Consider the following 27,150-nt stretch of genomic DNA (forward strand, 5'->3'; position numbering starts at 1 on the left):
GAGGAGGCCAGGGAGCACCCTGCACGCAGCTCCTCCCAGGGGAGGAGGCCAGGGAGCACCCCGCATGCTGCTCCCCCCAGGACGCAGCCTCCTACCCCGGCGCAGTTGTCAAAGCCTGGCACACCGGGGATGCCCTGGTCGCCTTTCTGTCCTTTTTCTAGGAGGGCGACTGGGTGGGCTGTCTGCTCTTGGGCGCAGTCCCCGCAGATGGCCTGGGGAGAGAAAGGAAAGGGTTAGAGAAGAGCAAGAAAGGCCGAATGGGGACCCCCACTCGAAGTGGCGGCCCTCGCCCACGCTCGCTCCCTCCGCAGCGGCTCCGGAGCCTCTGTCGCAGCTTTGCTCCATCCTCAGGGGACCCAATCCCAACGACTGGCTTTGAGTTTCCTCCAGGAAGAAGCTCTGGTGGGGCCATGCCAAAGCCACCTTCCAGACAGCGTGTGGGAGGAGGCGGAGGGGCCTGCGGAGGGACCATCTGTCCCGCCTGCGCCTGCAACCTGCACCCACAGCAAGGACAAGGCTGAGATTCGGGCTGCGAAGGCTGGTTCCCCCCTCAGCTTCCCCACCCGAGGGCGCAAAGGGACCAACCAGAGAGGAGCCCTGGCCGGCACCCCAGCTGGGGCCTGCCCTCCATTCCCCCCACCCCAGACCCCGCCCCACTCCCCACCGGGCTCCTCAGTTTGCTGGGCCTGAGGATGTCTCAACAAGAAGGTCCTCTGCTTACTTGGGGCTTTTAACCCCTTTGGGGTCGCAGGCTCCTCTGAGACTTTGACGGAGGCTGTGAGTTCTCTTCCCAGAATAACAAAACCCACCGCTAAAGCCTGGACTACAATTTCAGAGGATTGGGGAGGCCTGGAGTCCACCCATGGCCTGGCCGGTGTCCTTGACCCCTAGGCAGGGGCACCTGCTCCCACTGTCATCACTGGTCACCCCAAAGCCCAGTGACAATGGCTGTCACTGACTGGCACCCGTGATGTCACCCTGCGAACAGGCCTGAGCCCGTGATCACTCAGCCCTGCCAGTGCAGGGAGGGAAACGGACATGCATTCTGGGAGCGAGCGCCGTGGTGCTCAGGGGTGCCTGGCCTGCCGAGGCCAGGGCTGGCCCCCGCGCCACACATGGACTTCTCTGGGCAGGGGGTGCATGCGGCCACGGGGTCCTGGCAGCACCCTGAGGGGGCAGCTGACCCCTTGCCCGACCACACTCAGTTCCTGGCTGGGCCCTCCTCGGGCACGTGGCGGGAAGCCATCGGGCGAAATCTTACAGGGAGAAATGGCAGATTGCGTGGAGGTAGGACTCGGAGGAATCCCGGCTTGCTTGAAGCCGAGGGTTGGAGACCTGGCATGTTACTGCCACGCCCCCCTGTGACCCAGACGAACTGCTGCTCAGGCCGTTTCTGGAGACATCTAGTGTCCAGAACAGGGGTGGAGGGCCAGGCAGTCCCCAGACCCTGTCCTGACCAGGAGCCCGGGGGTCGTGGGAGGATCAGGGCCAGTGTTAGAAAGAAGCCAGGGGCCAGGACAGGGGGACTGGAGGCCCCTTGGGGAGGGGCCCCTGGGGGTGCCAAGCTGGAGGGGGACAGAATCCAGGTGCTGTCTCTAGCGGTGACTGGGCAAGGAAGGGGTGTTACCCTTGGCTCTGAGCTTGGGAGGGCCCACCCGGCCAGAGCCCTCCACGGGGGCTCAATGCCTGCTCTCTCCCTTCCCTGCACCATAAGAATTGCTTCTCAATCCCATCTTCCTGCTGGGTTCTGTCTGGACTGGTCAGAGGACAACGGCAGCCCTCCACCTGCCCTCCTGTGTCATCACAGAACGTCAGCTCCGCGGCCCCCTCCCCACTCTGCCTGAGAAGCTGCTGGGCCCGGCCCAGGTGAGGCTGGTTGGGGCGAGGTTGGTAGCTGCGGGCAGGACTCCAGGTTGGAAGACCCACAGTGTCAGCACCCAGGTGCCTTCGCAGGAGTCCTACAGTCATCCAGTGAGTGAGACATTCATTCCAAATGAATGTGGGGTCCAGGCAGCAGATACTGGCTGAGGTTCTATCTTGAGCCAGGCACCATGCTAGATGCTCTCGGACACTTGCTCGTCCCACAGAGCTCCACTGGCTGCCCTCTCGGTGCGGGGCCGAGCACAGAGGACCCCTTGGGAGATGCCCAGCCAGGGCCTTACCTGAAGCAGATGCCTTTCAATCGGTAAGGATCCCTGCAAGAGACAAAAGTAGGGGTTCAGGTGGGGGGGCAGAAGGGGTGAAGATTTAAGGCATTGGGTGGAAACTTGGGAAATCACATGCCACCCGGGGCTTCTAACCTAGGGAGAGGGAAAGAAGAGGGACCCCCAGCTGCAGCTAAGGGAGCGGGCAAGGGGGGGTGGGGGGGCTGCATGGCGAGTCCGCCTGGTACCTACCACCTCCAGCCCAGGCTGACCGGGCAGACCGTTGTTCCCAGGCACGCCCTGCAGTCAGCAAGAGACACAAGTGAGTGGGGCCCTCTCTCTGGTCTCAGGTCACCCTGCTTTCTCCTCATCATCCCACTGGCTCTTCCCCTTACCTTGCAGACCCAAGGCCTGGTGGCACAAGGCTGTCTCGTCTTAGCTAGGGGAAGCTGAAGAGGCCCAGGGGCGTTCCTGCCCTCTCCCCTCACCCCCACAACACATGTTAGGGAAAGGCCAGAAAGTGGGCAGAGAGCTCCACCAAGTGACCCCTGCGTCTGTGCTAAGCATTGTTGCTGACTTCCTCATGTATCACCTGTTATCTTGGGGCGCTTGGTGTCCATCTTAAAAGAGGAAAAAGAACCCAGAGAGCATAAGCACCTTGTCAAAGGTCACTGGAGGAGCAGGGCAGAGGGGAAGCTCAGAGTGAGGACCCTGGTTTCCAAGCTCCCTTTAGCCCTCACCTTTTAGCCCCTGAGCGCTGTTTAACAGCAAAGCCTGAGGTGTGGGAGCTGGCCTAGCCGGTGCAAGTTCCACTCCCTGTGCAATGTTGGGTGGGTTATGGGGTGCGTGTGTGTGGCGAGGGGGACTGTGCTTCAGTTTCCATCTCTATGAAACAGGGGTTGTTTGCGGGGAGGCTCGGATGCCTACCAGAAACATCTGCCATAGACTCCGATCCCCTTGCAGACCCACAGCGTACATGGGCACATGAACCCCTCCAGGGAGGCAGGAATGGGTCCCATTTAAACACCCAGTGCCTGACATGGAGGAGGCTTGTCTTCAGCACGGGTTGAGTGAATGCACGACTGCTCACCCCCGGCCTGCACAGAGAGCTGGCCTCCCTTGACACCCTGGCCCCCGCCAGTCAGTCGATTTCAGGTCAGGTTCTGCGGGGCCCCAGAGAGACCTGGAGTCAGCTTCCCCCTCCCCCTGCCCTGCCCCCTCCCTGCACACACCCCCGCCCCATGCACATTAGCCAGTCCCGCTCATTCTGTGTCTTAAGTGAGTTAATAGGCTAAAGTGCTTACAACAGCATCCAGAGCAGAGAAAACACCTTGAACATGTTAATTGTAATTATGCCCTTAAATTATCATTCACCCCCTGCTCCACTCTCCCGTGCTGTTAGTTCAAGCCTGCTACACTGTGGTTTTCTTTTCCTACCTTCCCAGCACTAAGTCCCACCTGTTGCTCCACTGTAGAAGTGGAGGTATCCACTAGCTAGAAGCTCCCTGAGACAGATGTTAACCCCTGTGCCTCTGTTTCTTCTTCTGTGAAGTGGATGTAGCTTACATGAGATCACACTTGGGCAAGTAAACTCTGTGCATTTCTAAGCCTGTTCCTGCTCTCGAAGCGAGGCGGCCCTGACCTCTCCCGTCCTTGAAAGGACTGCAGATGCCCACCTGGCGGGGGCACCACACCACCCGTCCTGGGGCAGGTGCCCCAGCACCGCCTCGGCTGTGAATCCAGCACTGGCAGCGTGAAGCCGCTGGGGCCTGGGCCCAGACTGAGCTGTCATTGTTGCTCTTTTCTGCCTCCTTCCCCCACAGGCCTCGGCAGGGTTGATGGCACGTAGTGTGTGCTTGGGAGTGGGTCACTTGGAAGAGACCCATGCCCCTGGAAACGGCACGCCTCCTGCAGGCAGGCCCTGTTTCCTAGCCAGGCAGCAGACGGTGGCGCACTGGTCATCGTGGCCGGCCTGGGGGCTGGGAGATGGCTCTGGTCCTGAGGCTGGTGGCAGAGAATGGGAGGCCCAGCAGAGACCTCAGCAGCCGTGGGGCTCACCAGAGCAGATTCTCAGGCCAGGCTGAATACAGTCATCAGAATGGGTGATGGGTGGTCATTTGTAAAAGGCTTCATGTGACTGGACTATTCCTTCAGGTGGGAATCGCTCCTTAGGGACTAGGACAGGCAGAGAGGCCACCATCTGTGTCTCCTGGGGCCTCTAGAAAATGAGGTCTGGTATGCAAACCATGGGAGACCTGTCCTGAGGGCTTCCCCAAAGGAAAGTCCCTGAAGACCCTGCCAAGGCCCAGCTGGATGACCTCAGAAAAGGTAACTCACTTCTCAGACTTTGTAACTGTGGGATCTCACCGCTTTCTCAGTGGATTTAGTGAAAAGCTCAAACAAAGGTGAGAATGCATGGGAAATACAACAGCGTGGTCATCACGACAGTGAAGGCCATCCCAGCACTGACCACAAGCCAGGATCACGCTCAGTGGGTTGAACGCATGTACTTGTTTAACACAAAAGCCCTATGAGGCCCTCCCTGGTGGCGCAGTAGGTTAGAGTTCAGCACTGCGAAGGTGGCTGAGGCCACTTCAGTGCGAGTTCGATCCCCGGCCAGGGAGGTGACCCACATGGCGCAGCAGACCTCTCTCTCCTTACCCGCCCGCTGCTCCCCTCACCAGTGTACTTTGTCAGTCTGCCTGTTCTGCTCCCCACTCTGTCTCTGGTAAATCCTCTCACTGCCCCTGCACCTCTGGCCTGTACCCCAGTTCTGTGTGCATAAATAAATAAATTTTTGAAGAAGAAAATAAAACAAACAAAAGCCCTATGAGGTGGCACTATAATTATCTCCACTTAACAGATGAAGAAATGGAGACACAGAGTAGGCAAGTGATTTGCCCAGCGTCACACAGCTCGTGCACAGCGGACCTGGGATGCAACGCCAGGCACACTCCAGGCCCTCACTCTACGGCGCTTCCCTTCCCACCTCGGGCGGCTTCCTTTCCCTGGCATGCCGGGCTCACTCCCACCTCCGGGCACCTCTGGGCCTTTGCACCCGTGGCTCTCTGCTGGGACTGCCTGCTCCCAGGCTCACTCCTCACTGCCTTTGGGTCTTGATTCAGATGCCATCTTCTTTCAACACCGTGCTCAATGTCTCTCCTGCCTCCTCCCATTTTCTATCCCCATACCCTGCTATATTTAGCTTCCTGCTTAGCACATGTCACTTTTGAACATATTTATCCTTCTTATGATGTCTCTCCTACTAGATTGCAAGCACCAGGGTGGTAGGGATTTTTACTTTCATCCTCTGCTGCATCACCAGCACCTAAAACAGAGCCTGGTGAACAGCAGACATACAAAAATAGCTGTTGCAGGAATGGGTGTGGAATGCTGCTCCAAAAGGATGGAGCCTGGCACAACATTTTGTTGGGCTTTATGAGACCCCGGTTCTGGGTTCCTGACAGCTGACCATGGCTGAGCAGGGCATGGGGTCATAGGTGCTGGCTGGCGCACAACAGTACTTTCCCCAAGGAAGGGCGGGGCAGGCGCCATGGACCTGCGCCATGGACCAGGGGATCTCTGCCGCTCTCCACAAAGCGGAAGCACAAAGGAGAGAGAAGTGGCATGATGCTGGGAGGGGTCCTGCCTCTGGGGCCCAGCACAGAGTGGGAGCAAGAGCCCCAACATCGCGCCTCCCAACTGTCTCACTCGCCCTCCTGTACCTGCAGCCCCGGCATTCCGGGGGGGCCTGGTGGTCCAGGAACACCGGGGGGACCCTGAGGGACAGAAGACATCATCAGACCCCGTCCCGGGAGCGGTGGAGCTGGGGGGGGCAAGCCTTGGGGTGCTGGCAGACAAGAGGAGAGACAGAGGAGACAAGCGACACACACCTGCGGGCCTGGCTGCCAGGAGCTGGCCATCCAAAGTCCCGGAGCACCCTGGGTGGGGGTGGGGGTCGCAAAAGAAGGGGAGAGGTTATAGGCAACGTCCACACCAAGCGCAGGGCTGCGTGGGGAGGCAGCGGCCAGGCACAAAGCCCTGCAGGGGCCCTGGCACACTGGGCACGAGACAGGAAGCTGGGCCTCGCCTTCAGCGGGGGCAAGACTCTCGGCACAACTTACCGGCATGCCAGAGAAGACTGGGTCTCCTCGAGAGGGGCAGGAGCACTCCCCTGGCTCGCCCTGCAATGACAAGAGCCTTTCTCAGCGGGGCAAGGGCTGCGCGGGAGGCAGCCAGGCTCTCAGGAAGAGGCAGGGTCAGGTCTAGGGTCTGCCTCCAGTGATGGGGCCACCCCCTCCCAGAACCCGTCTCCTCCTCTGTAAATCGGGGGATAACATCAAACAGGCAGGCTGCTGCGAGGTGGGGCTGGCTGGACACAGCTCCTGAGCGCCACAAGCACTCAGCAATCGAGCACCGCCACTGTTGCTTCGGTTTCGTCGTGGCCGCTGCTGCCCAGGGAGTCTAGGGCAGCCTAGAGCCACTGGCCGCAGCCTCAGTCCCCTCGCCCTTCTCTGCCAGGCCCTCGCAGCTTGCCCTTCCCCACAGTCCTCCCCAAGCCAGTTGCTGGCCTGTCCTCTGCCTCGGGCCCCACTTGAAAACGCAGCTGCTCCCCAAGGAGGACTTGGAGCCTCCTGGGATCGGGGTGGAGCCCTGGGCCAGCAGCTGGGCCAAATGCAATGTGTCCGGAGCCCCTGCCTTCTGGGGCCAGGGGGCAGGTGGGTGGCCGGCAACCAACACGAGGGCACCTCAGTTCCCTTCCTGTAGCTCAGGGGCCCCAAGGTGCAGGCTCCCAGGCCAGCAGGCCTAAGAGGGCTGCTAATATCCCCAGAGTATTGGCCAGACCTGGGGAGGACTCACCTTCTCCCCCTGGGCTCCCTTTTCACCCTGGGGGGAAGAAACACAGGGAGGTGAGTAGACAGGGGTGAGGGGGCAGGGCCAGCTGTGGCTTCCTGAGGCCCCAAGACACTCACTGGCATCCCTCTGGCTCCTGGAAGTCCGGCCTGTCCTTGCTGCCCGTCAGCACCCTGCAGGGAGAAAGCTGGGCTCAGTGGACAACATGGGGCAGCAGCAACCATCTGCCCCGACCCAAGGGGAAAGGCAGTTGGACACACAAGCCTGGACCCAGTGCCCACTGTCTACAGCAGCCGGGCACAGGAGTGAGGAGGGGGGGAGAAGGCTGGCATCTCCTCAGCCCCTGGGGTGTCAGTCGCCAAGCGGGGGCCTGTCCGAGGGCCCCGAATGCGACCCCTGCTCCCAGCTCCACAGGGCACACTGTGCTGCTTCAAAGATGAGGCCTGAAGAGATTCTGTAGTAGTAGACCCAACAGCGCACCTGCAGCCAGGTGCGCCCGGCCCCGCCCCATGAGCGCAGGCCACACCTCTCGATCGCAAACTCAGTTCACCAAATGGGAAACACAAACCAGGCCCTATTTTGTCAACAAGGAGTCGGGAACTCTGGCTGGGGTCACACAAGTTGCACAGAGTGGGGCTGGGGGAGGGAGCCCCCCCACTCCCCTTGGGACTCAGCTGGAGGGGGAGGTCGGGAAGGCCGGGCTGGCTGCACAGGGGCACGCCGTCAGCTGCCCTCCCACGGGGACCCAAGCCTTGGAGGACCAGAACCACCTTCACCTTCACCTATGCTTCACCCTAGGGCCCCTCGAGATAGGCAGGGACCCAGACTGTCCGGCTCTGCTGGACACAGAGGGGTGGGTGGGCCCTTGGAAGTCCTTGGCCCCTCCAGTTTTCATGAATTCTCAAAGGAACTCATTGGGGACCCCAAACTGGAGCTGGAGTTTCTCTAGAGGGTCACAAAGGCAGGTGTGCACCCATTTACCAGGCTCCTCTCAGCACCACAAAAAGCCCAAGACAAATTACACATTTGCCTAAGACTGGCTGAGAGGCGGCATTTCCTGCTGCAGGCTGGAATTCGATCATCTTGTAAGGTTCTATGGGTTCATGTGGAGTAGACGCTGACTATTATATTATACAGCCTTTGATGAAGGAAAATGAAAAGATGCATTTATTATTTCTTAATCTGTGCAATTTGCTCAATAGACACATCTTTTGAAGCGGGACTCACTGGTGGGGAGTAATAAAAGGGAGGTCTCAGAGGGGAATGAGGCTGGAGGGTCTGCTGGTCTGGAGAGACGGGTGCTGTCCAGGGATGGTGGCCACCAGCCGCGTGTAAGTGAATTAAAATTAAACGAAATTTTAAATGTGCATAAATCTTCAGCTATACTGGGTAGTTCCCACACACAGCTACTAGCTGTGAGGGAATGGGGCCTGCCACCTTCCCACTGGGGCCACCTGCCCCTTCCTGTCGGGGACAGCACAGGGCAGGCATGTCCAGCACACTGGCTAGTGTGCCCGGCAGCTCTGGTTTAGATGACCCTGCCAGGTGGGGAGTTAACATGGGCTTAGGGGTGTTGAGTCGGACAGACCTGGGTTCAAGTCCTGACTCTGTCGCCTCCCTCTCTGGCCTTCAGTTTCCTTCTCTATGAAATGGGAACAACCCAGTCATTCCCTTGTCGGGCTGCTGTGGAGAATCAGTGAATAGCACCGAGCCTTAGCTAGGTCACTGCTGGACACAGGATGACCGGCATCATGGTCACAATAGGTGTCATCATTATTCAGATGTTATGATAATCCCGAGCGCTGCTACCTTGTGAGCAGTCACTAAACTGACCCTGTGCTAAAATGCTCCCCCCAAAAGCGCAGTCTTCCTTTCCCAAGGCTGGGCCTGCCCGAGGCCCCTCTCTTCACACTGCCAGGCTGCTGGGATGAGCCCTCTTTCCGAGCTAACTTTGGTCCCAACATGAGCACAGAGAGGCCCTTACCGGAGGCCCAGAGACACCAGCAGGCCCCATAGGTCCAATGGCTCCTTTCACACCTGAAGATCCCTGTAAAGAGGGGGTACAAAGGCTCCAGGGTAATCCAACAGGTGAGCTGCATCAGTCAGGGCAGCCCTGGCAGGCATCACTAGGCTCCTACTGTGCCCCCGGCCAGGGGCTCCAGAGTACTGCAGGCCCAGCACCTCAGGAGGCAGACGCTCACCTTGGCACCCTTCTCTCCAGTGGGGCCAGGCGGTCCTCGAGGTCCCAGAAGCCCCTGCGGACAGAAGCAGTTAGACATCTCCCTCCTGGAGTGGCCCTCCCCTTCCTCCAGGCCCAAGGCAGACGTACCTGGGTGCCAGGCAAACCCGGGGCCCCAGGCTCTCCCTGAAAGTCAGAGAAGGCAGCCTGAACCACAGCTCCCAAGCCAAGCTGCCCTGCACCCAACCCATGGGCAGACCGGGTCTGGGGGCACTGTCTGCCAGCCCAAACTCAGGAGAGGTTTCCAAGAAAACCCTGAGGGTGAGAGGTCAGAGCCAAGTCAGAAGCAATAAGAGCAACAACAGATCAGGGCTGTGGCCCAATTCCTTCAGCTACAGCTGTGCCCATGAGCCTTGGGGGGCAGGCAGAGCGCTTTTGTTTGAGGGGCAAATGGGAGTAGGTGGGCTGGTGAATGGGAGTGTCAGGGGGCAGGCAAAGGTGAGGCTGGAGACTCACCTGGGGGCCCTGGACTCCCGTTCCTGGAGGTCCAGGCTCTCCCTGAAGAGACAGAGTTCAAGGACCATTCTCGGCCTGAGATTTCTCAATCGCCCTTCCCCTCTTTCCCAGACCCGCTTCCTCCTCCTCCACCTCTGCTTTCTCCCAGCTCTATAGCGGGGGTCCCCGCTCCAGATCCACTGCCCCCATAGGTCTCCTCATCCCCCACTCTCGCCCACACAAACCTGCAGCTTAGTCCCCCCTCAACTCACACATACCTGTACACCCTTCAGTCCTGGGGGCCCTTGAACTCCCGGTAGCCCTGGCTGACCCTAAAAGACAAAAGGTGGCCCATGGCCCCACAAGGGCAGAGGCAGGAAAGAAGGCAAAGCCCAGGTAGGGAAGGGCCAGGGGACAGGCAGGAGGAACTCACGTGTTTACCAGGCCGGCCCACACCTTCAGGACCAGGCTCTCCTTTGGGGCCAGGCTTCCCAGGCAATCCCACCATGTCGGCTGGCGCCCCCTGCAGGCTGGGGCAGGCAGTGCAGCCATCGCCCTGAGGAGAGACCCACCGTCAGGGCTGGTGAGCCAGCCTGACAGCCAGCCCGGGAACCCTTGGGAGAGCTCTGCTTCCCCTCAGCCTGGGGCAACCCAAAAGGCCCCTGCCACTCCCAGCCGTCCTCCCTCCCTGCTCCCCGCAGTGATGCGGCTCAGCCTGACCCGAAGTCCTTTCACTCATCAGCTCCCAGCCTGATTTCTTTGTGCTCAAATAATAAACTGACCCCCGCATGACTGACCTTTTCTCCTTTTGGCCCCACAGGGCCCCGAACCCCAGGCTCGCCCGACAGTCCCGGCTGCCCCACGGTGCCTGGTGTTCCAGGATCTCCGGGATTGCCGGCGTCACCCTGTAAGGAGTAGGGGTCACGGGGGCTGAGGTGGTCCAGCTGGGGGCAAGTTGCCTCCAGCACCCCCAGGCACTCCGCAGGGGCAGGGGCTGGGGGTGGACAGAGAGTGGGCGTGGGGCCAAGGAAGTGAGGGGAGGGAGTGGTGAGCCCGCCTGAGAAGCCCCGAGATTCTCTCACCTTCTGCCCCTTCAGTCCACGCTCTCCAGCCTTGCCCTGAGGAGAAAGCATTTCCAGGCCTGCCCACGCCTACCGCACACCCCCGGTGTCTGCCGCTGTGCTGGACCCAGGGGATACGGCAGGACACAAAATCGCCCAAAATCTCCACACTCATCCCAGTGAAGCAATATTGTGAGATTAACAGCAGAGACTTGACTCCCGCCCCGGTGACCACGGGCCGGCTCCGTAGCCTTTCTGTGCCTCAGTGTCCATATCTGTTAAGTGCGGGTGATAGAAACAGCACAGGCACTACCCCGAAGGGGCATTTTTGAGGTAAGAGGAGCTAGCATATGTGCAGCAGGGCCTGACAGGGCCTACACTCTGTGGGTGCCGCAGCAGTCCCATGATAACCCCGCCGCGTAGCCATCGTTCTGAAGGCCTCTTGGCACTGCTCCATGTTCCTCCCACACCATCACCGGCTTTCCAACACCACCACGCACAGGAAACAGGCAGGGGGTGGGGGAAGCAACTTGCTGGCGCCAGTCAGTACTGGAGGAACACTGAAGTTCCCTCTGGCTGGGCCCAGGTTGGTGCCTACTGAGCCCCGCACACACTCCCAGCCGCCCAGGAATCAAGACAACCGGGTAGGGTCCCTCGGCCCTCTTTTGCTTGCCTGCACCCACCTGCAGAGGCCCCAGAACTCACCTGTTTTCCTGGCAGGCCGAAACCTGGAGGCCCAGGCTCTCCCTTCTGCCCGGGAGGGCCAGGCAAGGCCACCAAGCGGCCATCCCCGTCCTGAGACATGGGCAGGGCTAGACAGGGCTCACAAGACTCCCCCTGTGAAGCAAGGGCATAGGGTTGGGGTCCCGGGGCAGTCTGGACCCTGGCGCCGGGGACATAGCCAGGCCTGATATAGCCCGGCCTGGCGTGGCACGTCTGCTGCTCAAGGGGGTGGGGGGACACTAGGAATGAAGGTGGGGGGGCAAGTCATGGACCTGTTACGCACAGGCCCCTCAGGAGGTTCAATGTAGAGGGCTAGGTGTGCATGGGGTGGGGCTGGCTCCAGCGTGGACAATGTCCTCACTCACCTTCTCCCCTTTGATGCCTGCTGGTCCCACTGGCCCTGGCAGTCCCTGGGGGATAAAAAGCCACGGATGATGCCCAGCATCTGCCTGCACCCCAGGAAGCACAGGCCAGGCCGACCCCCACCAGTCCGTCCTGCAGAGCCGAGGCCACCCAAAGCAAACTTACCGGACTTCCAACTGGCCCCGCCTCCCCGAGGGTACCCTGAGGAAAACAGAGAGGCAGGCTCAGCGTGGGCAGGTGCAGAGCCCGGGCCTCGACCCCCAGTAGCCTGCTGGGAACTTCAGATCACTGCCCAGCCGCCCGCCCCCATTTCCTGACCAGGAAAACAGAGGCCCAGAGAGGACGGGCTTTCTCCAAGGTCTCCAGGGGAGGCGTGAGTCCTCACGGACTCCCAGCCCCAACCCAGCGCATGAAGATGAGGGATGAAGACTGCTTATCCCGCACTGGTTCCCCAGACGCCGCCCCAGGCCGCGGACAAGGCGCCGTGCGAAGCACGCGGCTTACATGCTTGTAGGGCACAAGAATGATTTAAACGATAGTCACTGTAAGTAGTGATGAATGCTGGGAGGGAAATAAATTAGGGGTTGGGACAACGTTGATGGAAGCCCATTCTAGAGTAGTCAGAGAAGTGTCAGCCACAAGGACCATCAGAAAGACGGGAGTGAGGTCAGCAGAGAAGACGGGGCGGGAGACTGTTCTGGACAGTGGGAGCACAGGTGCAACATCTAAGAGGTGGGGACAGTCTCCCCAGTTTCCAGACGGAAGGTGGGCTGTATCTCAGGCACAGCCAACAGCAGCAGGAGGAGCCTGCTGTACCTGAGCGCAGGCAGGGCGGGGTCTAGTTAGGCCTCACAGGCGCCACAGGAGGGTCCAGGCAGGGAGAGAACATTCTCGGAGGCCTTTTTACAAAGTCACGTGAGTCACTGAATCACAAATGGAGCCTTCGGGAGTTGCGGTGGCTGCAGGCAGGCTGGCCATGGGGCTGCACCACCGTCCAGGTAAAAGGTGACAGGGACCGAGACCCAGGACGAGGAGATGGTGGTGGGGGGATGCAGGGGAGGACAGAGGTGCTCCTGGAAGAACTGGCAGCTGCAGGAGATGCCTTGGGGAAGGGAGGCAGCAGGGTGCCCTCGGTGTCGGGGTTTGAGGAGGTGCTGGTAAGCCATCTCAGAGATGGGGAACGCTGAGAGGTGGGGGTGGGGCGGGGGTGCAAACACTCTGGGCTGATCTGAACACAGGTTTCCATGTTTCTCTCATGTGACTGCTCGGACACCCACAGAGCCCTCACGTGGTGGCACCGGATGCCAAGTTCAATGCTGTCATTGGTCTCCATGGCCATCAAACAGAAACGGTAATAAGGGCGCTGAAGCGGAGTGACCAAGGTGACGGCCACTGAGTCTGGAGCCAGACTTCCCGGCCCAAGCCCCGGCTCTGCAGCCAAGCGCCAGGCTGGCCGTGGGCGATGGGTCTGGCTTTCAGGCCTCCCTCCTCGTCTGAGGCAGGGTAACGGAGCACCTACCCCGCGGTGCGGGGACGGGGACACAAGGCAACACAAGCCCAAGCACTGGGAACGGTGCCTGGCACATACGTGGCCAAGAAGGGCCAGGCAGCATTTTACTGTAAAAGTCTTCAAAGTGCTTCGTTGTTTTAGGTAGTCAATAAGTTAAAAGTGCAACACTCGGGAATTCTCTCGGCAGCCCTCAGAAGCAAGTTCTTGGACTGCAGTCTGGAAACACCGATGCGCTCATCACTGTGGATTAAGTTCGATCTCCTGTCCAAATTGGCCTATTCCCCACGTGGGCCCCCATTCTGCTGCCCGGAGCCCTGAATCCCTGACAAGGGGTCTCACCTTCTCGCCTTTCAGCCCTGGAGCCCCGGTTCTCCCCTGAAAAGCAATCAGAGGCAGTTAAGCATCTCCTCATCCCGCCCCTCCACGATCCAGGGGGCCTGGTGCCCACTCATAACAGGGCGACAAGCCTGGGATGCTGAGCCCCACACACTGCAGGCAGCGGGCAGGGAACTGCCATCCCACTAGGCGCCAACTAGGGCATGTGACCCCGGCGGCAGGGGAGGGGTAGGAGGCACAGGCTGGTACACTTGCCAGGGGCTTCCCTCCTGTTGTCAGCCTTGAGCCAGGAAGGCCACCAGTGTGGCAAGGATGGGTCAGACCGGGCTGGGCAAGGAGGACAGTCACTCACCGGAAGGCCAGGCAGACCCAAGGCAGGCGGGCCGACTGTAGAGAGCCCGTGAGCCTCCCCAACGGGTCTGCAGGACAAGCAGGACTCCCCCTGGGGAAGGAAGGAGGGGTCAGAAAGGGTCCCAGCAGTCAGCTAGGGAGGCGAGGAGACTAGGTGCCTCTTACCTTCTCTCCTTTGAGGCCTTGAATGCCAGGGTCCCCCTGCAGGGAGAAAAGCTAGGGGTTCGGACTCGATATACTGGGGTACCGCAGACTTCCTACTCATATATGAGGACAACAGTGTCACACACCACAAACCTTTGCAACACCCTTGGTCCTGTGAGGCTCAAGGCCGTCACCACAGAGCCAGGGCTCATCAACCCATGCAACAGAAAAAGAAACTTAGCCAAGCTGAGTTACCCCACCAGAAAGTTCCTGAACGTACCCGATCACCTTTTGGTCCAACAGCTCCCAGGCCCTCCTGGAAGAAAGGGTCTGTGAGGGAGCTGAGCGAGCTGGGAGTCCCGGCCAGGGCCCTAACCCAGCTCCACCCACTCCCTTGCTCCGCCCCAACCAACACCCACTCCCAGGAAGAGGGCACAGGCCCCTCACTATAAGGGTTGGCTCCACCCAGCCTGCCCAAAAGGCATCCTGGAACCTCATCACATACTCTGTGGGGTTGCCATGGAGACCTCAGGGTGATCTTCTAGCTTAGCCCTGAACTCTATGGTTCACTCCCTGACCCAGTAAGCTGGGAGCCTGGCCCTTGAGCCCTTAATCTCTATGACTGTCAGACGTGGCCAGTCCCTATGCCCAGCTCCTCTCCAAGGCCATGTCCCTAGGTTTTGAGAGAGCACTCACCCTGGCTGGTGCAGGATCACCAGGCTCCCCCTTGGGCCCTGGCTTTCCAGGGAGCCCCAGCAAGTTCTGGAACCCCTCAGGCAGTGTCGGACACACTTCACAGGGGTCACCCTGGCAGAAGGGAGAGATCATGAGTGGACTGGATAGGGCCCAGATGCTGGGGAGGGCAAGGAGCCTCCTGCTCACCCTGCTCGGGACAGTAGCTAGGCCAGTGCCCTGACCCCGGACATCAGGAACATGGGAAGAGCTTCCTGGTCAGCAGACTGGTCAGTTCATTCAACAGTTCCTGCACACCACAAAGCTACACCCTCACAACCAGCCTAACACCTTAAGAAATTATCGAGTGCCATTTACAGATGTGGAAACTTGGATGAAGACAGAGCTAGTTGATTTCTTGCCACATTCATAATCACGTGTGTGGCAGAGGCGGGTTGGAACCCAGGTGTTTCATTCCTAAGCTGGGATCTTTATTGTATCATCACACACACACTGTGGGAACAAAGAGGTAGGGTTCCCCCGGACTGAGCATCCCAGGGCCAGGGTCCTGGATGCGCAGTGTCATCTTCAGAGACGGGTTCCCACTCCCATCTGCGCCCGATGCTGGACACTCACCTTCTCGCCTTTCAGCCCTGGCACGCCGGGCTTGCCCTGTTGGAGAAGCAGTGTTAGAGCCAGACTTGCCAACAGAGAGCCCTGGGACCAGCCCCTTCGCTCTGGAGTCCTTGGTAGCGACACCCCTACCAAACTGGGGCCACTCACCGGTTTCCCGCCAGGACCTTCCTTTCCCGGCATCCCAGAACTGCCCTGTGGCCAGAAGAAGGGTTAAAGAGCAGGCTCCTGGCCCTGACCTCGGCCCATCTACCCTGGGCCCATCCAGTCCCCTCTCTGGGTAGCAGGACAATCTCTGCTGAATCTCCCATTTCCTTTTGATCTGTTTGTTCAACAAACATTCCCTTCCGGTCACCTGTCCTTCTTCATGGCTAGCTTAAGTCCTTCTGGTCACCAAGGAAGGGAGAAGATATAGCTTCTGGGTCTCCCTTCCCTGGTGCAGTGGGTGGGGAGATGGTTTGGGTGACCCCAGAAGAGTCAGAGCACACAGATGGACATTTGCAAGGCTTTCTGCTCATTGTGGCATTAAGAGAGCTTGGGCCCCCGTTAAGGCCTCTGTGTTTGTTACCAGACTTAGGCCCGTCCACCGCCACGCCTGGAACTCAGGCCAAGACTCCCACATCAGCCCGCCCTGGAATGGGCACTTCCCAACAAGGGGCCCAGCTGAGCAGACCCAATCTCCTCAGCCCAAAGCTGGCCCTCCCCCGCCCTCTCTCCACATGCCTGCCACCCCTCCTCATTCCCTCTCTCCTCCCACTGAGCAGGGAGCCCCCCAGGCCCACACGCCTGCCTTGCTTACCTTGGCTCCCTTAGGGCCTGGTGGGCCACCTGGATCTCCCTGAGGGCAGAAGCATGGTCAGGTGGCAGCTCCCCGGGGACTTTACATTACAGTATGATCTACTCAAGCCCCTTCCGGCAAATAGAAGCCCTGCAAGGAGCCTCACTGACCCACCACTGATGGGGCGGGAGAAGGGTCTCTGAGGGAGAGATAGCAGAAGGGCAAGAAGTACTCACCGGGGTCCCAGGCAGCCCAATCCCAGGGAGCCCAGGAGGGCCGGGGGGCCCAGGCTCTCCTGCCAGTCCCTCGGGCCCAACAAAGCCAGGGTCACCCTGGCACAGACATGAAGTGGGTGTGAGAAAGCTGACATCCAGCCCCACCATCCACATTCTACTCTACAGACACCCACAACTCACCTTCTGCCCTTTGGGTCCCATAACACAGATCTCTCCTGGCCGTCCCTGTGGGGTAGGGTGAGGGTGTAAGAACAGCCTGAGGAAAGCAGTCCCCACTGGGACTGGCCAACACCCACCTGCCCACCCACACTCCCCTCCCCAAAGTAGATGCCAGCCCAGGGCTCCAAGGTCAACCTCAGAGTCGCAGGGGAGGGGGTGCTTTGGGGCTGGGTGTCAGGAGGCTTGAGACTGGGTCTTTTCTGTGCCTCCTGGAGCCCCGGCCCCCATCCCGATCTCTGTTCTCCAGCCTGAGCAAGAGCAGCAGGTCAGCTTCTGCTGGTTGATATCTAGCACCTCACGGCCCTATGCTGGGGGTGTGGGGGTTCAGTGGGAAGGTCCCGGCACCCATACATCTCGGCCTGGCTTTCCTGGCGAGCCCGTGATGCCTCCTTCTCCCCTCTCGCCTTTCTGGCCCTGGGGAAGAAAGAGACAGGGCGACTGGAGGGAGGAAACAGGCTGGAAGAACCGGAACCCCCAGCTGGGCGAGACACTGTGGTCTCTGCCGCCCCAAAGACCAAGTGACTTCAGTCACCATGAGAAGGTGGCAAGAGGTAGGAAGGCTCTCCCACCCACTCCGAGCACTCACTCGGGGAGCCTAAGGCACCCCTCTAGGTCTGGAGGGAATGTGAACAAGGCTTCAGAGGGGCCTGTGCCCTGGTGGCACCACCCTGGGGTGGTGTCAGGCCCCTCCCTCCGCCTGTCCCTCCCGGACCCGTCGCTCCCAGTCCAGGCCCATTACCTTCTGGCCGGTGGAGCCTGGGAGTCCTGACGGCCCCTGAGATGAGGGGACACAGAGGGAGGGCAAGGAAAGGAGGGTGAGGCTGGGCCAGGACCCCACTTCCCGTGCCCGCTCCCTGGACCCCACTCACCGAGGCTCCTGACTCCCCCTTCTCTCCCTTCGGGCCTTCTGCACACTGAGCAGGGAAATAAGGTGTTGAGACGGGGCCAGGGTCACCCCATGGGCTTCCCTAGGGCTGACCCCACATCAGTCCGGAAGCAGGCCGACCTCCAGGCCTTACCTGAAGTGGGGCGTCTGGGGAGATGCGGACACAGTCGCTGCCCTGCGGTTAGGAACAAGGGATCAGGGCTGGGCCCAGGGATCCCACAGTCCCGGTGCCCTTAGAACACAGAGGCTTCACACACTGGCCCCCACCCCCTCCCTGGGCCAGGCTGCAGGTTTCCAGCTGAGGGGAAGGGGTGAGGTGGGGCAGCGGGCAGGGCTGGGGCACTTACCCGGGCTCCCTTCTCTCCCTTGGGGCCTGATGGGCCGGGCACACCCCGCTCGCCTTTCCCTCCCTGTGGATGAGACCAAAAGGGGGCTTGGAACTGAGGGGCCTGCGGGAGTCTGGAGGAAGCACCCCCAATCTGATCTTGCCCCGCCCCGCACATGGGTGTGCAAATGCACACACACCCACACACCAGGCATGTGCCCCGCACACAGCCAGGGCATCATCCACACCTGCCCCAGAGGCTGTGGTCTCAGCAGAGGGGATGTCCTCCCCCCACCCCGCCCGAGCGCGCCACTCTCCCCTGCACATGGGGCCCACGACACCACGCACAGACCCGAGACGCCAGTACTGGTTGCCTGAGTTCAAGCCCTGTCCCCACCGCTGACTCGCACGCGGCCCCAGGCAAGTCATGGGGCTCCCGGGAGCCTCGGTTTCTCCGTCAATAAAATGGGGCTCGTGGCAGCACCTACCTCTAGGGGTGTGGTGATGAGGAAGAAATGTGATGCTTGCAGGTAAGTGCTGGGCACAAGACTGGCATGTCAGTGCCCGTGTGAAGTGGCTCCGGGGAACCTGCCCCATCCCCCGGCACACACAGCGCCTCACCCCCGGCACGCGCTGCTGTCACTCACTGCTCTCGGCTCTGTCAGGCCCACAGCAAGTGGGCCTGACACCCCCCATGGGCCTGTTCACCCCCCATGGCAGGGCCGCACACACACAATCGTGTCCCAGAGATGCAGGGAGCCATGTGCATACACAACCGCTGACACACCCAGCCGCACACCTGGGCTCCATGGAGCCTCAGTTTCCCCTGAAGCAACATGATGGCAGCCTGTCGGATGTGTGAGTGGGCTCAGGAAGGTGACAGTGTGCATGTGTGTGGCCTATGGCCCCCTGCATGGCCGGGCCTCAAGAGGGGCAGGTCTTGGCATTCTTATGCACACACCAGTCTCTACTCTCTTCAGCAGGCACACACACATGCACCCCTAATTGCCAACACACAGGCTTCGGTAGCCCCAATATAAACCCACAGTCATGGAGTCACATGCTGAGGGATGGGCTAGGACCAGGAAAAGGGGCAAAGGTGTCATCTTCTACGTCTGGGACTCACCTTGGGGCCAGAGGGACCAATTGTGACCTGAGAGGACAGAGGAGAGAACATTATACCTCAGGGAGGGAGAGGAAACCAGAGGCCCAGTGAGCACAAGTAGGTAACCGGGGTCACATCAACGAGATGCTGACTTTATAGCCTAAAGTTGTCAGACTTGCAGAGAGGTCTAACCAACCTTCTCTAACCTGCGCGGCTTTGGCTAGGTAATGTGATGGCTCGGTTGCCATGGTAACCCCTGTGCATCTGGGGGCCATCAGCCTTACCAGATTTTGTGGGAGTACTGGATGGAAAGAGAAGCAGGCAGTAAAGTGGGTACTTCTAGATGTCCCTCAAGGCTGGGGAATCAGTGCTGAGAGGAGCTGGGTGTGGTCACTGTGGGCCTGTCAGCTCAGCATGTCAGCTCATGGGAAAGAGGTAGGTGGGTTCCAGTGTGGCTCACAGTGAGCCCCTGGTCCTCCTGGACTGCAGAGAGAGGCTGCAGGGGGCTAGAGAGGCACAGGAGGTGAACCCTTAAGCCAGCACGTGTTTGGGGTTCAGAACTGGGCTGTGTCACCCTCAGCCTGCTCCTCCCCTTTGGGCCTCTTACATGGTGCGTGAAGTCCTCCAGCCGACTGGACCTCCGTGTTGGCAGGGAGTGCAAAGCAGGGCCAGCAGCCCAGGTCCCGGTCCTGCCAGCCACCACCCCGTCCCCACGCCACCCTGGACCCTGACATTGCCCAGATCATAGGGCTCGAGGCTTCCTTCTGTGCAGCCTGGCTTGGCAGGGGTGGGGGGTCAAGCCCAGCTCTGGGGCTGGGCAGGCAGGCAGCGTGAAAGTGCACAAAGACCCCCTTGTTCAACCAGGAAGCTGCCAAGCCAACCCCTAGGCTCCCAGCCCCCCTTTCCCACCCCACCCACACACCCGCTATTCACTCACATTGCTCTCCCCGGCACCGTGGACACAGGGTGGGCACTGAAAGGGAAGAACGGGCCAGGAGGTCCAGTCTGAGAGTCTGGGATCAGCTTCCTCCACCCACGTCCCCCATCAACACACGAGGCACACAGAACGCCACCTATGTCCTAGGAGGGGCCTGACGGAGGGTGAAGTCCGCGCTCCCACCCCACCAACATGCCTCTCCCCTCAACTCTCACCAGCCGGGAGCCACAGCCAAAGAGAGTCACAAAGTAGCCGTGCGCCAGGTCACACAGCATGCCAGGCCCAGAAAGACCCAGAATCCAGGAGCCTGGGGTCGAGGCCTGGGCCATTTGCTGCCCACTCAGCAGCAATGTCAAGGGTTAGTGCCCGCCCCAGAGAAAGGCAGCAGGCAGACAGGGCCCAGCACTAGGTCCCAGAGAACACCGGCAGCTGCAGGGGCACCCAGCACCCCACGCCCAGACTCGGCCCACAGAGCCTTCTGTGAAGGCACCTCCTCGACTGGGCCTCTTTTGCAGCCTTAACGGGAGGCTGGCCTCCTCGGCTGCTGTCTCCTGAAGGGCCTGAGAAAGGGCAGGGAGTGGGGGGGTGCTTCGACACCCCAACCTAGGAAGATGCCCTAGGAGTGCCAGGTACGATGTGTCTCACCCCCACTCACCCTTGTCAGAGCTGGAACCTACCTAGCCTGGCGCTGTCCAAGTCTGGGGGCAGGTAGGAAGAGCGTAGGAGCAGAGTGTCTAATTAAAGGGGTGTATTGAGGGCAGACAGAGGGCATCACAGGCTCCACACACACACACCCCCCCCGCCTCCCATGCCTACCTTTGCTCCCTGCTCTGCTTTCTGGCTGATTCTTCCTGTCAGCTGGGCATCCACCTAGGCAGGTGAGCAAAGGGAATGCTTCAGGGGACAGTTCTAGGACCCAAGTAGGGGCGTGGACCCCAGGTGCCCCTCAGCCTAACATTTGGCACCTACCAGGGCACCAAGAGCCTGCTCAGACCCCTGGCACCCAAACAGCCCCCCTCCTTTCCCCCACCCACGTGATGTCAGAGAAAACAAGACCATGAATCAATGGGACCCTGTGTTTCTGCAGCCAAGGCTGGGCACAGCGCCCAGTGGGCAGGGAGACCGTCCAGCCAGGAGGAGGAGTTGGGGGGAGGAACTGGGCGTCTACTGCCGCCCCTAAAGAACCCGAGAGTGGGCAGGGCAGCTGGCCATGGTGCTGGGTGTAGAACCAGCCTGGCATTGCCGTGGCTGCGCCCGGGAGAATGGGTAAGCCCAGAGGGAGGCTGTGCGCTTTGGCCTCTGGCCCCAGGCATCTCTGCCCTGAAGAAACTGCCGTTGGGTGCAACACTGGCACTGCCCTCACAGGAAGGTTTTAGCGTGGCATCAGTGAGCATGTGGGTAGTGCCAAAACTAGACAGGCACAACTCTCAATGCCAGTAGGCAGGCACAGGCTCACCCAGAGCCTCCCTACCGGGCAGTATACAAACAGGTGTGGCTTCCAGCGTCCTTCCTGCCCCAGGCACACGACCAGCTGACCCAGTGGCAGACCTCAGTCAGGTCACAGGGGGGTGGTCTCCCTTGTGCCTGACCACGCTTGCCCACCTTGCTGTTTCGCGGCTCCTCCAGGCAAAAGCAGCGGGTGTAGACCTTGCCCGCAGTCTGTGGATTGATCTCGATGAGCTCATTGCTGTGGGTGTCCCGGCGGGCCTTGGAGGTCTCTGGGGGGCACTGCCCAGTGGGGGGGAAAGGCCGGGGTCAGGACAGAGGTAGGCTCCCCCACCAACCAACATAGTCTGAGCCCCCCCTCCCAGGCATTCCCTTTGCAGGCGTCTGTCTCCAGCATCCCAGAGCCCCAGGGCCCCCATCTGTGCTGGGACCGGGCCACTCACCCCTCCTGGTAAAATCTCACAGCAGCCCTCTTCCAGTACGAGTTCCGGGTCACAGTAGATGTGTGCCTGCTGAAGGTCAAACTGCGGGGACACACAAGTCAGTATCATTCGGTTATCCAGGGGTCCAGCTCTGTAGTCGAGCCCCCAATAAGACACAGAGGTGGCGCCACCCCAGAATTTGACCTCAGGGCTTCCATCCTGGCCTGGGAGACCGAGGATATGGCTGTCACCAAAGGCAAAAGCAAACTGCACGTCAGGAAAGGAGCAGAGAGGCCCAGAGGGTCAGCAGAGGGGGAGCTTCCAACACAGCCGAGCCCTGAAGGACAAGCAGATGCCTGAGCAAGGACAAGCATTCCAGCGGGAGGGAACCGCACAGGCAAAGGCTTGGAGGCGGGAATGTGCCAGGTGAGATGGATGCCTGGGGGGTAACTGGTACAGCAGAGCTGCATGGAGCGACGAAGGAAGGTGGCAGCATGGACGTGCACAGGGGCCAGATCGTGGGGGGCCTTGAACCCCACAGACTATGTGTAGGCGGCATCTGAAGGCACTGGGAAGCAAGGCAGGGTCCGGTCAGATGCCGGGGACTCACTCAAGTCCCACAGAGCGGGCAGAGGCCAGAGGCACTCACCGACACGGGCTTGCCTTGCTCCGCATCCAAGCCCAGAAACACATGGCCCGAGGGCCGCAGGGGTCGCCGGGGCCCCAGAGGCCGGGAGGAGGCCGAGGAGCAGTCCACGTTCAGGGAGGCCACGCGTCCCGCCACGGTCAGCATCAGCTTGTGCCAGCGCAGGTCGAAGAGCTGGGGCGCCGGAAAGATGCAGGACACAAAGTCCCCGTCTTGGCCCCGGGCCCGGAGCTCCAGGCTCCGCTCCTGGCTGTTGACTTCCAGGGAAATCTGCGTGGAATGCAGGAAGCAACAGGAAGAGAATCCATGACCAGAGCCAGAAAGGGCAAAGTTTAGGGCCCTCAAGCACCCTTCCCAGGAGGGGAGAGCTGGGTCCCTGTCCGGCTTGAAAGAATGGGCGAGGTGCTGTTGGGGGAGGGGCGGGCAGCCTTGAGATGTGGGGGAGACCCCAGGAATCACGAACTGGGACAAAAGTTGGGCTGGTTAGCTGCTGCTCGTGTTCCGAGAGCTAAGGGCTCCAGCTCACCTGTGGGTACCCGTCTCCGTCAGTCACTTGAAATAAATACCACGTGTTGTGGTGAGTGTGTTTCTTCAGCAATATTGTCAGGACCAGGGCAAACTCCTGGGGGAGGCCTTGTGGGAATACTCGTCTGCAGGGGAGGGAGAAGGGTACCCTGAGGCTAGAGAGACCCCCTTGCGCCCACCCTGGGCCCTCAGTGCTGTTGAGGGAGGGAGGGAGGAATACAGCCCCCCCAGCCCTCCCCCCCCCACATACACGCACTCCAGGAGTCTGCTGAGAGCCCTCTACACACAGACAGGGGCTTGGCTGTGGGGACAGAAGTGGGAGACAGCGCCCTCCCTGGGGGCACAATGGCCTAAAGCGCAGCACCATGAAGCTTGCCACATCCACTTCAGCACGAGTTCGATCCCCTGCTGGGGAGCTGACCCACATGGCGCGGCAGACCTCTCCTGACCCGCCCGCTGCTCCCCTCAGCAGTGTGCTTCGTCCATCTGCCTGTTCTGCTCCCCACTCTGTCTCTGGTGAAGCCTCTCACCGCCCCTGCGCCTCTGGCCTGTACCCCAGTTCTGTATGCATAGATAAATAAAATATTTTTTTTAAAAGTGGGAAACAGAGAAGGGGCTGCCCTGGGGAAGCCCTCAAGTCTGCTTGAGGTTGGGGATGGGCAGGCCACTCGTGACTACGACGGACGAGTGTGCTGTGTCTTTTCAACTGCGGTAAGAGCTTCCCAGGAATTCAGGGTGACTTGGGGAGACTAGTCTGCCCTGGGAGGGGGGGAGACGCTGCATTAAGATGAAGAAGGTCCAGCACAGCCAGAGCAGAAGGGGACTTTAGGAAGATAAGCCTGGAAGGCCAGCAGGGCCCGACCACCCAGCCTCTGCGGGAACCTGGACTCCCCACGTGCGGACACACACACTACTCTTGCCGGGCTCCCACGCCACAGGTCCTTCCGGTGCCCGTTGGATGCGGTCCTGTTCCCACCCTCTGCCAGTCAGAGATAAAGAAGGGACAGATGGGGGTGTGCCAGGCGCGGCCAGCTTCCCCCTCTTCACACGCAGGGCCGGAGACCAGGTTGGCTCCTGGCAGAGGGTGGAATTCAATGACCCCCAGGTGCCCCGAGCTGGGGCCCAGGTCCAGGGCTGCCAGGGAGTGTGACTGAGATCACCGGTTCCCAGCAGCTACACTGGCCGTTACCGAGTGGGCTGGGTGAGGGCGGCCGCCCCCAGTCGCAGGATGAGCGGCCCCTTGGGGTTTCGGATCTTCTTGATGGCAGATGTCTTCAGGAGGCTGAGTCTTCGGATGAGGTTGAAGCCTTGGGGGCGACAGCAGGGGAGGAGGGTCACCGGCTACGCCAGGATGGCCGTGGACGGGGACAGGATGGCCGTGGGCGGGGACAGGCTGAGACGGGCACTCACCAGTCACGTTGGCGGATAAGTCGCTCCTGTGTTCCAGCCTGAGTCCTTCCTGCTGTGAGGCGGGGCACGGCTCACCTGGAAGAGAGCGGCAGCGGGGCACCGGCTGGGCTCAGGGTGCAGTGGCGGCCCAGGTAGGCTCTTGGGGAACCTGGGACGGAGCAAGTTTCTGTCCCTTATCCTTGGGCCCTGCTCTGGGATAGCTTTCTGACCCTGACCTGGGCTACCCAGCAGCCAGGTGGACCCCAACCCACAGGGGGGACACTGAAGCTCAGAGACCGAGGCCTGGCTCAAAGTCAGCAATGAGTCCACCCGAGCAGAACCGGACCTCCTGGCACCCCCACCCCCCAAAACCCCAAGCCACCACCACACCGAAAGAGGGCATGGAGAAACTCCAGGCAGCCCTGGGGTTCAGAGAGATGGGGAGCAGTATACATACATCTGCCCTCCATGACATACATCCCAGTGGGGAACGGACATGACAGGGTGATGCACACACTGTCACACACAAGGACACGTGCGTGTCCGCACTTGAGTGAGTTGGGGGTGCCTTTGCCTCCAGGGGTGCCCTGTGCAGTCGTACCCCGTTCTCAGCTGTGGGTGGGGCTCCATTTCCCACATCAAAGTCAGATAAGCAGGCCAGAGACTGGGCCGACAAAATACTTTTCACCTAGATGCCTACTTGTGAAGCCATGAAAAGAAAACAAGGGCCCGAGGGTACCACAAGCTCACAGGACGGGGTGCCACAAGGGGTCAAGGCTTGCGGAGAAAAGGAGCCAACCTGGGTCCCCAGGAGGCTGAGGGCTCAGTGGGCAGCCACGGGCCTGCTTCCTCCCTCGGGATGGTTACGCAGAGGGGCTGGAAACGGGCCTGCCCATCGGTGCAGGCGGGCAGCTGGGTCAGGACAGTGGCCGCCGTGCCCGAGAAGCTGGGGCTTCCTGCTGCCCAGGGGAAGGAGGAGTCTTGGATCCCTAGGCCCGATGACCCCTCTGGAGTCTCCCTCCTCCAGGTCTGGACAGAAATATTATCTCCGTCTTTGGCATGGGCAGCAACCAGGGGTGACTCACCCCTTGGCAATGGGCCCAGATTCCTGACAGATGTTGAAATTCTCCTCCCCAGGCCCCAGAGACCCGGTGGAGAGATCAAGGCACACGCACCCACACGTAGACACACATTGTACCCACAGCCACAGGCAGTCACCTGCACCCCAGACGCTCTCTTCCGCGTGCCTTCGCTAAGTCAGCATTAGGAGCACTGTTTCTGCTCGGGAAGACAGCTGAGTCCAGAGCCCAAAGGGCACCCACCCATCAGGACAGGGCAAGTTGCCCGGTCCACTTCCTCTGGCGGTAGGCCCTGGAAAGCTGCCCTCTCTGTCCATCCAGCGTCTGGGCCTTGAGGCAAGCCCTTTATTGGGTGGGCCAGGCAGAGCGGGAGCACGTGGGCTGGAGGACGATTTCTGGAGCGGCCTGGGCCTCGTTCACAATGCAGTTTCAGAAGCAGGGAGAGCTCACCACCTCCACCAGACCCTGCGGGTCCTGTCAGCACCTTGTGCTCAGCGTATGGGGAGGAGGGGGGTTGGTCTCTCGCTCAGAGACCCAGGAAGATGTGCAAACACACAGCGCAACGGGGTGTAATACGGAGGCCCGGAGACACAGGAACATGCAGAAGAAACACTCACACATAACACACACACTCAAGTGCAAAGCTCTCAGGTCAGCCCGAGCCCACCCACCAGTCCTTTCTAGAAAATGATCCCCACGCGACCCGTGTGCAAGACCCCAGCGTCTCTGGGAGCCAGGGCAACCTCCTCCTGTGTCATCTCACCTGTGTCTGCGCCATGGTTGCAGGTGGCCCAGAGGCTGAGCAGCCACAAGCCAGGAACCCAAGATGCCCACATCCTGGGTCAGGGAGGCCAAGCACAGCCGCAGCACCTGGAAACCAGAGACACCAGGAAGGTGGAATCCTGAGCTCACACAGAACAATTCTACACATGGGCCAGTCATGGCCAGCCTGCGAGGCCAGCCCTCAGGCCCTCTCAGAGACCCAACCACAGACCTTTGGCTAGATTTGGGTAGGGTGATAATCAAAATATTTAACAAGCGGTATGGCATGAACACCGACCAGCCAGAGCAGAAAGCTGGCCGGAGCACAGAAACAGGGTCCAGGGGCATCTCGCCCTCCCAGCGGTTATTTGCTAGGTTGAGAACTTCGAGAGGGTCTTGGAAGGTCAAGTCAGTTGGGATAGCAAGGCTGAGGCACAGGCTATTTCACAAGACTCTGGAAGTTTTTCAATGCTTTATCAACCTGTGCACGGTATTGGTATCTACCAGGCTTGGTCCTGACTAGCTGCACCCATTCAGCCAGGGAGCCCCGCCAAGTTCCCCTAAGGTTAGGGGTACATGGTGGGGCTGAGCATCCTGACAGGCATCACAGGGCTGTGTGTAGGCCAAGGAAGCCTCCCCATAGGTCCAGTGGGCGGAAGAGCAGGTCATCGGGCTCAGGACCTGGTTGCCGACCGCCCCTCCTGATGGATGCTCGTCTTTTAGTTTTATTAAACCCTGATGAATGGGCCCAGATAAATCAATGAGGGCTCAGCCGGCAGCCAGCAGAGTCATACATCATCTGTCTCCCAGAGACAGGCAGCTTACACACACACCCCGAATCACACATGTGTCATTATGACACAAACAGATACACATACACACATCTGTGTAGTCACACAAACCTACCTGCATACAGGCATGTTCAGAGAC

General features: G+C 60.3%; 1 protein-coding gene across 4 annotated transcripts in view; it reads right to left on the minus strand.

Annotated features, from left to right (window-relative positions):
• COL16A1 (collagen, type XVI, alpha 1) overlaps nt 1-26,326 on the minus strand; it is a 47,366-nt gene extending 21,040 nt beyond the window's left edge. For 3 of the 4 annotated variants that reach the window (XM_012722332.1, XM_012722335.1, XM_012722334.1), the window contains exons 1-44: nt 26,222-26,326; nt 24,401-24,475; nt 24,180-24,297; nt 22,992-23,115; nt 22,469-22,735; nt 21,841-21,921; nt 21,554-21,679; nt 20,768-20,821; nt 19,952-19,987; nt 19,036-19,062; nt 17,932-17,994; nt 17,718-17,759; nt 17,568-17,612; nt 17,438-17,473; nt 17,050-17,112; nt 16,660-16,704; nt 16,480-16,575; nt 16,265-16,303; nt 15,616-15,660; nt 15,469-15,504; nt 14,857-14,967; nt 14,441-14,476; nt 14,182-14,217; nt 14,018-14,107; nt 13,669-13,704; nt 11,985-12,020; nt 11,822-11,866; nt 11,439-11,570; nt 10,755-10,790; nt 10,470-10,577; nt 10,106-10,228; nt 9,951-10,004; nt 9,694-9,735; nt 9,328-9,363; nt 9,200-9,253; nt 8,983-9,045; nt 7,118-7,171; nt 7,005-7,031; nt 6,269-6,328; nt 6,038-6,085; nt 5,870-5,923; nt 2,397-2,444; nt 2,163-2,195; nt 96-212 (exon numbers count right to left, since the gene is read on the minus strand). In XM_012722332.1, the coding sequence (XP_012577786.1) occupies nt 96-212; nt 2,163-2,195; nt 2,397-2,444; nt 5,870-5,923; nt 6,038-6,085; nt 6,269-6,328; nt 7,005-7,031; nt 7,118-7,171; nt 8,983-9,045; nt 9,200-9,253; nt 9,328-9,363; nt 9,694-9,735; nt 9,951-10,004; nt 10,106-10,228; nt 10,470-10,577; nt 10,755-10,790; nt 11,439-11,570; nt 11,822-11,866; nt 11,985-12,020; nt 13,669-13,704; nt 14,018-14,107; nt 14,182-14,217; nt 14,441-14,476; nt 14,857-14,967; nt 15,469-15,504; nt 15,616-15,660; nt 16,265-16,303; nt 16,480-16,575; nt 16,660-16,704; nt 17,050-17,112; nt 17,438-17,473; nt 17,568-17,612; nt 17,718-17,759; nt 17,932-17,994; nt 19,036-19,062; nt 19,952-19,987; nt 20,768-20,821; nt 21,554-21,679; nt 21,841-21,921; nt 22,469-22,735; nt 22,992-23,115; nt 24,180-24,297; nt 24,401-24,475; nt 26,222-26,294 (2,970 nt within the window). In that variant the 5' untranslated portion in view covers nt 26,295-26,326. The remainder of the gene's footprint in view (nt 1-95; nt 213-2,162; nt 2,196-2,396; nt 2,445-5,869; nt 5,924-6,037; nt 6,086-6,268; nt 6,329-7,004; nt 7,032-7,117; nt 7,172-8,982; nt 9,046-9,199; nt 9,254-9,327; nt 9,364-9,693; nt 9,736-9,950; nt 10,005-10,105; nt 10,229-10,469; nt 10,578-10,754; nt 10,791-11,438; nt 11,571-11,821; nt 11,867-11,984; nt 12,021-13,668; nt 13,705-14,017; nt 14,108-14,181; nt 14,218-14,440; nt 14,477-14,856; nt 14,968-15,468; nt 15,505-15,615; nt 15,661-16,264; nt 16,304-16,479; nt 16,576-16,659; nt 16,705-17,049; nt 17,113-17,437; nt 17,474-17,567; nt 17,613-17,717; nt 17,760-17,931; nt 17,995-19,035; nt 19,063-19,951; nt 19,988-20,767; nt 20,822-21,553; nt 21,680-21,840; nt 21,922-22,468; nt 22,736-22,991; nt 23,116-24,179; nt 24,298-24,400; nt 24,476-26,221) is intronic. The other variant, XM_012722333.1, reaches the window with a different exon arrangement.
• Nucleotides 26,327-27,150: the final 824 nt, after the last annotated feature.

The sequence above is a fragment of the Condylura cristata genome, unplaced genomic scaffold (assembly GCF_000260355.1).
Source record: "Condylura cristata isolate star-nosed mole 26May11 unplaced genomic scaffold, ConCri1.0 scaffold00008, whole genome shotgun sequence".
Lineage (NCBI taxonomy): Eukaryota > Metazoa > Chordata > Mammalia > Eulipotyphla > Talpidae > Condylura > Condylura cristata.